This window comes from Kryptolebias marmoratus, linkage group LG2 (assembly GCF_001649575.2).
Source record: "Kryptolebias marmoratus isolate JLee-2015 linkage group LG2, ASM164957v2, whole genome shotgun sequence".
NCBI lineage: Eukaryota > Metazoa > Chordata > Actinopteri > Cyprinodontiformes > Rivulidae > Kryptolebias > Kryptolebias marmoratus.
This window is the reverse complement of record NC_051431.1, coordinates 34950911-34961121: the sequence shown is the minus strand read 5'-3', so window position 1 is coordinate 34961121 and position 10211 is coordinate 34950911. Positions and strand designations below refer to the sequence as shown.

The 10211-nt window shown below is 38.7% G+C and overlaps 3 protein-coding genes across 6 annotated transcripts in view; 2 read left to right on the top strand and 1 right to left on the bottom strand.

Moving 5' to 3' along the window:
- The window catches only part of zdhhc16b (zinc finger DHHC-type palmitoyltransferase 16b), a 24444-nt gene extending 15398 nt beyond the window's left edge, over positions 1–9046 (bottom strand). For 3 of the 4 annotated variants that reach the window (XM_017433635.3, XM_025009951.2, XM_025009950.2), the window contains exon 1: positions 8897–9046. The gene's annotated coding sequence lies outside the window, so the exon portion shown is untranslated. The remainder of the gene's footprint in view (positions 1–8896) is intronic. The other variant, XM_017433636.3, reaches the window with a different exon arrangement.
- LOC108246218 lies at positions 1473–2489 on the top strand. Its single transcript, XM_017433639.3, has 2 exons — positions 1473–1992; positions 2073–2489. The coding sequence occupies exons 1-2, from the start codon at positions 1740–1742 to the stop codon at positions 2435–2437; spliced, it is 618 nt and encodes a 205-aa protein (XP_017289128.1). The 5' UTR covers positions 1473–1739; the 3' UTR covers positions 2438–2489.
- A 361-nt stretch (positions 9047–9407) lies between the features above and the next one.
- vps35l (VPS35 endosomal protein sorting factor like) overlaps positions 9408–10211 on the top strand; it is a 34171-nt gene continuing 33367 nt past the window's right edge. Inside the window, exon 1 of the mRNA XM_017433598.3 lies at positions 9408–9520. Within this exon, the coding sequence (XP_017289087.1) occupies positions 9504–9520 (17 nt within the window). The 5' untranslated portion in view covers positions 9408–9503. The remainder of the gene's footprint in view (positions 9521–10211) is intronic.

The window sequence follows — 10211 nt, the reverse complement described above, 5'->3', positions numbered from 1 at the left end:
AGATGCAGATTTCATTTTCCAACAGGACTTGGCACCTGCACACAGTGCCAAAGCTACCAGTACCTGGTTGAAGGACCATGGTATCCCTGTTCTTAATTGGCCAGCAAACTCTCCTGACCTTAACCCCATAGAAAATCTATGGGGAAACTCCCTCCAACTTCGTCATTTCTAAACATAAGATGATGTTAGTTTAAAACTCTGTCATGAAAGGTGCCACGCAATATGGGGTTCTTCAAAGAATCCTAGACATTCTTTGAAGAAACTTTGTCTTTTTGTTATTATTAATCAGATAAATAATTATATATAGACAGTCTTTGTGTGCACATACTGAAACAATATTATAAAGATGTAAAAAATTATGTACACCAATATTCTCAAACTCATTTTGGTCATCTACTGATTTCAGTACAAGCAAGCCTCTTTGTTTTGCTTATTTTAGTCTCCATGTTCTTCTCATTTTCATCTCAGTTTTGATCATTTTAGCCTCTGTTCAGCTTGTATTTACAATAACAACTCTGTTTTAGATTCTTCACCAAATTTCATACAGTATGTCAACAATTAGTCAAGATTTTGACATGTAAAATTCATTATTTAAACACATTTATAAATCACCTTCTGTTTGGTTAAATTGCAGAACAAATGAAAACAGAATCCCAACAGAGTAAATATCTGTTGGGTCAAATGTAGACATGGATAAGGAAAAATGTCACTAAAATAACTTGGAAATGATGAAAGTAATGATAAAATTTTTTTTTACTAAAACCAACTAATGAAAATCATGCATTACTTTTGAATTTTGGTTCAACAAAATTATTTGGAAAAAAAAAGAAAAACTAATAAAACTGGCCTTGACAAAAAGGACATGTTAATTTAATGTGTGTCCTGTAATCAGCATCACAGCTGTCTTCAATCTTGTAATCAGTCTGTGTTTAAGGGGTGAAAAGTAGTCACAGTGCTGTTTGGTATCATGGTGTGTAACACACTGAACATGGAGCACAAAAAAATTTGGGACCAAGTTGTCTCAGGAGCTGAGAAAGAAAATTATTGACATCATGTTAAAGCTAAATGACTATAAAAGAGCCTGATGTTCCTGTGACTACAGCTGCACAGATTATTCAGATGTTTAAGATCTACAGGACTGGAGACAACCTGCCTGGACGTGGACACAAGACAAAAACTGATAACAAATTGAAGAGATGGCCAACACAAATGACAACCAAAGAGCCCAGAGCAACTTCCAAAGAAATTAGAGGTGGACTCCAAGGTCAATGTTCATCACTGTCAGACACAATCACTGTATTTTGGACAGATAAGATGAAAATGGAGCTTTTTGGTAACAAGTCCCATCAGCTCTGTGTCAAAAATGAAACGTATGAACAAAGAAAACCTTTACCTACAGTGAACCATGGAGGAGGCTCAGTTATATTCTGCTTTGCTGCATCTGACACAGGGTGTCTTGAATCTGTTCAGGGTCCAATGAAATCTCAAGACATTCTGGAGTGAAATGTGCAATGATTTTTTAAAAATTATATTTTCTATATTTTTTGCAATGACTTCTGTTCTCTGAGTACGCATGAAATTGAATCATATTGGCCTTGACGAGGTCTTTAAAAAGTCTTACATTTAACTGACTGAAACCCTGCCGAATGTTTCCCGCTGAAATCAACCATAAATGCACATAAAGCCCAAAGATAACTGTGTCCACTCATGATTGGATAAAGAAAGTCTGTCACAAATTTATGCCAAAGTTTGTGATGAGCAGAAAGCCAGAACAAATCTGCCCCAAAGTGGCGTTTTTTTCTTGTTTCATATATTATTTGCAGAAACTTATTTTGCTTTTCTTTTCTACAGAAAAGAGAGGTTTCAAAAAGAGGCTGTCCCCGGAGGAAGTAAAAGATTTTGCTGATCAGCTGGCTAATGTTAAAAACACAGAAAGTTTTCCTCCAGAAATGCCTCTCATTCAGCCAAAAACTGAGCTGGAGGAGCAGGAGGGTGAGCGAACGGTTCTTACACTCAACATGTTCATTCAATGTCTCCATTGATCGGCGAGTAACTCAGCTGTGTGTCTGCAGTTCTTGCAGTGCAGGTGAAAGTAGAGGACATGGAGACCCCCATCGAGCCCCCAGAGAAGTGCCAACAGGTTTTAATGAGTGCAGTGAAACAAGAGGAGGCAGAGCAGGAGATCGGACCGACACATCAGAAACCAAAACAGGGCAGGAAGTCAACAGGAAGTGAAGGTGAGGAGAGCTTCATCAGGAAAAGAAATACTGAGTGGAGTGAAGAACAGAGCCAAAAAGCCAGCCCAGAGGATCACAGCAGCCTGGACGACCTGTGGGAGAACACAGAGCAAGAAGCTGAAGCAATGGAGACAGAAGACCAGAATGTCCGCTTCACATCTTTTGAAACAGGGTTCTGTGGAAAGCCTCTGAACAAATAATATCTTACACCAGTGGTTCCCAAACTCCTGGGGGGAGGAGATGGATGAATGGGAAAAAACAACAAAAACAGTGCCTGACTAAGCATAATGGACAGGTTTTTAACCCAGAGGCTTCTTTTAAATGTATTGCTGATAGTAAAGTTGAATATTGTTACAAATAAAAAGAAATATGTTCGAAATAACACTGACAGCAAAGACTACTCTTCTACAGTATAGAACTAAAAAAAAACAGTTACACAAAAATGTTTCACTGTAAAGATGGCTTGTAGTTTGTTTTGTGGCGAATGAAATAAACTTCAGTGGAGTTTGAAAACCAAATATGTGTTTATGGTTGAACGATGTGTGCCCAGTTGGTTTTTTTTTTTTTTTTTTTTGGGGGGGGGATTTTATTGTAATCCATAGGGGGGCTCAGAAGAAAATCTTTGGGAACCAGTGTCTTCATGACTTTAAACTGTGTGTGTGGCAGCAGTTTAAACATGTCAGGGAATAAGATGTTGTGAGACCAGCTGTGAGGTGAAACTGCTTCCCCCTGAGTTTAAAGGTCACCCACTTATTGAGAAGTTAGGCGATGTGTAGTTGAAGCTCTGTTGTTCTATTATCTGGGAGTCCAGGTTGTTTTTTTAAACTTTTAAATGTTAAAATCTTGTCCTGTGAGCTGTGAGTGTGCTGTTAATGACACCAGTAACAGGCACCAACCATGAAATAATTTTTCCAAACCAAGGTCATTCAAAGAGCTATTTATGACGGATAAGATATTAATTGTTCATAACCGTGACAGGGATAGTTCAGTTCAAAAGAGGTGGAGTGTGGTGGCAGGAGCAGGGTTTTAACCCTGACAAAAACACTGAAAGATGTTCATCATAAACCAACGTTGCAGATAAAATATGGGTCAGCTGTAGTTTCCCACAGAAACATCTCTGTCTGTAAGGAAGAGAAGCGTTTTCATCTCAGACTGTTTTAACCTGCTCCCACTCTGATTGCACCGTTTAAAACCTGTCTGTTACCACAATGTCTGGCATGTCTTTTAAAGGAGTGTTTATTTGTAACTAAGACACCTGTTTGTGTGCCAAGAGTACATTTAAAGGAAGTCGGTCATTAATAGGAGTTTTCAATGGGCCAAGAAAACCTGTAAGTCTTTTATACATAATACAGAAAAGGAATATTTGAGTCTCCCACCCTGAACACACCCAATCTTGTCTGACCTCGGCAGCTCTGAAGGGTTGGGCCTGGTCTCTCATCCCATTTTTGTTTTGTGCTCTTCTTTGCAAACATCAGAGAGTGCTGTTTCTCACGGTCTGGTAACATTTCAGGAAATACATACAACCATTACTTTTATTCTAATCCTACTTTAAAATGCCTGGTTAAAGATTACTGTCAGTAGGCCTTTAAATAATGAACTGAGGGCTTTCACAATTCCTGCAGTTGCTTGGTTTTCCTGTGGTAATAAACTGAGTGACTTCTTTTTAACTTTGGTATCTTGTAGCCTTACACACCAACCTGCTTCTTCTCTGTTACCCACCCAAACCCCCACTGACTCAGCGTCAGCTAGCCCACAGCTCAAATTAAATAAACCAAAAATCTTTAGAAAAAGACATCATAGAATAGATGGACTCTTTTTTTGTCCCAGAGGGAAATTTGTCTCGGGCAGAAAAATGCTGCTGGAGTTCAGCAGTCTGAAGCTGGAACAAGAGACCGTTTCAGTCTGTTGGTCCTGCACTGTGGAACCATCCGTCTTCTTCCTGATGGCAGCAGCTCATATTCAGACAACAGTGGCTGGGTAGCATTTTTGATGTTCTTATCACTGCTTGTTCATATGTACATTTTATACGGGTTCATTTTCTCTTAAGCCGATTATTTTCATGGCTGTTTTGTGAATGTAGGCCAGCTTGTTCCTGAGTTGGACAGTTAAGTTCCCAAACTAGGCTGTGATTCCATACCCATCATAAAATGAAAATGAATGGGATCTAATGCTGTTACACACTCATGTGCAGTAGGGGGCGGTATGCCATTATAGAACTGGAGAAGTTCATTTTTGCTTCATGGACTGTCCGGTTCTCCTCGTATCCTTTGTGATCTCTGGAAGTTTTAATTATTTAGATCTGCTGCTACATCAGCCCTTTTGTTTTTGTACTTCAATTAAATTAGAGTTTTCATTTGAGCCCTTTGTGTCTGTTTGCATCTGGGTCCACATCCTCTTGGCACAAAAGCTGACAGAATAAAGCAGTGCTTCTGTCAGGTTTTGTGCCAAGATGATTTGGACCCGAACGCAGACAATGACTGATTACAAGCTGAGGACAGGCGCAGATGGGTGTGGCAGGCTGACAGGGGACACAGGGAGCAAAACTACACAAGAACTTATTAAACTAAACACAGAGTAAACAAGAAATAATACACAAACTTAATACAAAATAAACAAAAAAAAAAAACCCTCAAACTATCCAAATCCTGACAATTACTAATGATCATTGATGAACATCAAAACTTATCATTTAAGAAATAGTTTTTATTTTTTTCTGTTTATTTGGGATTTAATAATCAAAAAAGATTTTGGGTTGACTCAGTTGATATATTTGTGTGATTATTGTGATTAGTATAAATATCACGCTGTAAAATATTAAGGAAACCAGTAGCTATAGACAGATTGTCTCAGCTCTACTGACAATCATTTTAAAAATAATTGTTTGATGTTGCAGTGACCTTGAAGATGGTGGTTGATTCTTGCCGACCACCTGAGCAGAAATTTGTAGTATTTGAAAGCTGTTTGCTGTGTGTGTTGTCTGTTCTGGAGCCTGCACAGTGATAGCTGTAAGCAGTGTCTGCAGGAGGACAGATGACCGCACCAAGGTGTGGTACAGCCAGCTGGTCTACAACCACATGCCACTGGGCAACTTGAGGATTGCAGCTGCCACCATGTTTAGTGGGTGTTCCCCAACAATTGCCCTGAACCTTTTCCGGCATATGAGTGCTGGAATCTATAGTTTGAAGACTTACTTCAATTTGCAGAGCTGCTGTTTGATCCCTGGCATCCAAAGACTTTGGGACACCAAGCGTCAGGCCATGATCATGGAGCAAAAAGGCCCACCACTGGGACTGGGCGGAGAAGCTTGCTGCAGCTCACCGGGGCATACAGCCAAGTATGCTGACTGTTTCCTCATGGATATGAGGACTGGCGAGGGGCTCACAACCCATCTAGTGCAGGTGCAGTGTTTTCTTTATTCAGTGTGATTGTACATGTGTAGAGGGGAGATAAGTGAAAACTACATCTACTGTGGCTTATTTACAATCTACAGTTCAGTGCAATGAAGTGCAGAACAGCGCAGCCGTGGAGTTGGAGGGTATGAAACGGAGCGACATGGTCTCACTGTATCTGAACTCACCACAGACAGATGTGTGTTGGTCTACAAACGGCTGAGGATGGAAGAACCAAATATCAAACCCTGGTTTAACAGGGCATATTTCCAAGCGTGGGTTTTGTGGTGCATTTCTAAACAACTTTGATACGCAAATTCTTGCCAAATGAAACTCACCTCAGAATTGTTGAATACTAAGACAATATGAATGATAATATTTGATTATGATATTGTTATCATTATTATATTATTGTGCTGATGTGTAGCATAATTCATGCAACACTCTGAGCATTCATTGATCAGCAGAAACTATTCTGTTGTCTCAAAAGATAAGTAACGTCACATTGTCTCTTTTTGCAGGGATCTTCAGGAAACTTGTGGCAGTGGCCAAAAAGCCAAAGTGTACTTCAGTGGGACTGTGTGCTCGGCCCATCTCCAACCACCGCTATCGGACAGCAGCTACCAGCGGTGCGGATGTGCAGAAATGAATTTCTGTGCCTCTGGCTTTTCGTTAACAAACAGTGGGTGAAAAAGGGTTGGTACATGCAGGCAACAAATCCAACTTGTGTGTGATCAGAATAAAATATCCTAATCAGTGCTTTGTTACCTTAAGAAAAGTTAGTTGTGAAGAGGATTCTGTGGGTAAATATAAAAGCTGGACCTGTGTGACTCACTATAAGATCCCTGATGTTGATATGAACATGTTGCTCTCAGGCTTGAGTAAAAGGATATTTCATTTACAGGTGCATCTCAAACATTAGAATATCATTAAAAAGTTTCATATTTTTTGTGCATCACTTCAGAAAGTGGAACTCATTGTCAGGTTTCAGGTATTTATTCTAGTGGAGCAGTTCGGCGACAGACACACGGGAAACCAGGAAGTAATGGTAAGTGAGTTTATTTACAGTGCATGGAAAATGAACTGGAACTGGGATCGGGACCTGGAAACGGAGACGAGGTGAGTGAGTGAGGATATATAGTCTTTGGACAGGTAAGTAGATTTTGACTGGCGAATGTTCTTACGAGGAGGTGAGGGACCCACAGCTTGGAGGAGAGAGGAGACGGTAGGTAATCCTTCCAGAAGGAGTATGGTGTAATTTCCCAGAGAATGGCAGGTGAGTACTTCCTTTCGAGTTGCAGTGGTTAAGCAGACAGACAGGCACAGGTGAACAGATGAGTACTTTGCTTGGCAGGGTTTTCGGGACAAAGACCAGACTGGTTCCAAAGAGGCAAAGGTAGTCCTGAGGCAAAACAAAAACAATATTAACAACAACGTTCACGAATCTCAAAGGTTTACAAAGGCTCAGCAATTTTACCACTTGGTAGGTAATGCTACAGCACTGGTCTGGTTCCCACCACAGCCTTAAGTACACCTGGCTTCCTGATTAGCCTGATCCGCTGCAGGTGAGGGAGGAGTGGCGACGAGATGTCAATCACCAGCCTGGGACGGCCCACCAGGAAGTACTCACACACACACACAACACCAAAAACTCCACAATCACCACAATTATATGGATTCATTACTCATAGTTAAATGCTGCAAGCCTTTATTTCTTGTAATTTAGATGATTATGGCTTACAAATAATGAAAAACAAAAATTCAGTGTCTGAACTTCATTACAATATTCATTTTTTTAAAGATGCACCTGTATGTTGCGCTTCAGAGGGACTTTAGTTTGAAAGGAGCAGGATGGGGCTGTACACTGGAAGGTGTCATATCCAGAGTGTGAGACAGGTGGCGCTGTGAAGGAGTCTGTCAGAGATGCTGAGTTCAGTTCTGTAACAAAAAAGGTTTGCATTTATCATCAGTCAGAACTTGCATGCATGTTTGCCACATCTAGTAATCACTCTCTTTTGTTTTTGGGATTAGGATTTTGACTTCTGTCCATCTTGATGTATCTGATAGGCTTTACTTGTCCTGTCATTTGTAATGGCAGAATTTATTATAAAGTAACACCTGTTGCTGATAAGTCCTGATTATGTTATGACTTCTATTCCAAGTCCCATGGGTTCCCACAGAATGAACTTGTTTACAGGAATGATGTTGAATTTTCTCCTCTGAGCATGTTCGATTCTGTTTAGTACGGTGGCCCTGAAGTGCAAACCACAAGAACATTAACGAAGCACGCAAACAAAAGACTAAGCACGCAAACAAGAGAGAAAACACAAACAAAAATCGAAGCACGCAAAAAAAAAACAGAAACGCAATTACATTAACAAAANCAAGCTCAAAGTATTCAGAGTCTGCCCCAACAATCACTCAATCCCCAATACACTAAAGTCCAACATATCTTCATTGTCAAATAAGTCCATGACATAAAAGAAAACCCAACACAACCACTGATGGTCAAGGATTATATTGGCTACAAATCATTTTAATAATTAAAACATGACAATTAAATTTGATTTCAATGATTCTCCTGTTACTAAACACGAGTTTGATGAAAACTTTGTGACAATATTGCATTTACAAATGTTTGAAAGTATGATCCACTTGAGTGACAAAGCTGTTACAGTTTCACCAGCAGATGTCACTAGTGAGCGATGAATGAAGCATTGAGTAATGAACCTTTTTGCAAAGCAAAGTGTTGGAAAGCTTCATTACTTCATGAGGCTTCATTTGCCCATCACTAATATATATATATATATATATATATATATATATATTCTGTTTTAACTAAAATTCAAAAGCAATGACGGATCTTCATGAGTTGAATTTTAGTCATTTTTTGTTTTGTTATTTTTGTAAGTTGTTTCAGTGACCTTTGTGTATTTTTTTTGTTTGCTTGTTTGTTTTTTCTTTAGAGAAAATGGTGGAAATATATCTACTGTCTTCATATTTCCTGATTCTTTTAAGCATTCTTTCTTTGCTTTTCTGGGGAGCCCAAGAAAACCAAACAATGCCTCAAAAGATTCACGTTAAAGCAGGTCAAAGTGTAAACCTCTAAATATCTCATCCTTTACTCAATATAAAAGCATTCTTCAAACAGGTAGTCCTTTAACGTGAACAAGCTAGCTGTTAGCTACATTCAAACCCAGCAATGTTAACCGTTCGTTTACAAATAAATAAAATACCCCTATAAGCTAAACCTGACAGGAGCTGACTTGCCTGGTCTGAAGAACTGAACAGACCTCCCCGAAGGTCTACGGTCAGGTCATGGTCCTGCTGAACTGTGATTGTCAAGGTTTATTTCACTGCACTGATGAAAAAACGAAAGAGCTGACTCTGACAAAGGTCGTATATTTCACAGAGGCGTCATTATCCACTACTAAAAGTCTGACCGTCTCTAGTCTTAGCACCTAAAAAAACAAGCTAAGGTACAGTTATAGTGACATTTAGCGGTATGGGTCAACAACCACTTTAAAACTTTCGGAACATGTCCTTAGTTAAACTACGTAAACGTCCTGCAAAAGTTTAGTCCTCAAAATATCGCTCATAGTGAAACCTTCTTTTTTTTCTTTCTTTCTTTGTGATAGAAATTAAAGCACGCGATGCATTATGGGAAATAGTAATTTTGTGGAAAATAGGTAAATTAAAAAAACACCTTTTACTTTACTTTTACTGTCACAATTTATAGTATGAGACATTACTATGTGTTTACAATAGTCGTTAATTTTTTAGCGAAACATTTTTTAAATCGCCGTCGGCTTAAAAGCGAAGAAGCAGCGCGTTTGTCCTAACCCGGAAGTTCAGAGGTGGGTCATGTGATGTAAAAATGGCTGCAGTGCAGTGGTAAGATGTTTTTTCTTAACATAAACTTCTTTTATTAACATAAACCGGTTACGTTAGCATTTCATTTACATTTTAAAACGTTTCAGAACTTGGTGGTAAAAATACATGTCGCTCGTTTAATTATAATGTACTGACCAAAATTGAACGTAAACTAAAAGTTGATTTATTTATTTTGCAGGTTTCCAACATAACCTTAATTAAAATACTCTTGGTTTTATCTTTCAATCCTTTATGACTATAATTCAAGTGCTGACATTTCTTAGGCAGACATCAAATATTTAACATTTTATATTAAATATACTGAATGTAATTGTATTGTATTATAATTGGATAGAAATTAGTAATTTGATTTGAATCTGGATTGGTTTTGAACTAAAGGTTCCTTATAGAAATAAAAAAGACCAAGCATTTCTTGAAATGATGCATATTGCTCGATGCATTTCATGCCTGTGTTTCAGACTAAGATCATCTTATGCTGAAAAATATAAGATGAGCCTTTTGGTAAAACTCTGAAATTAACATTGTGGTCAATTTCATGCAATATTGCAATATCTTTCATGTTTTTATATAATGTGTTAGCAGTCATAGTATCTGTTGTGAATGAACTTTAGCTCAAGATCTGGAAAACTGACCAAGTTAGAGCCATTTTGTGTCGGCTCAGGTTGATTAGCTGTTGTGGGCATCTTGAATT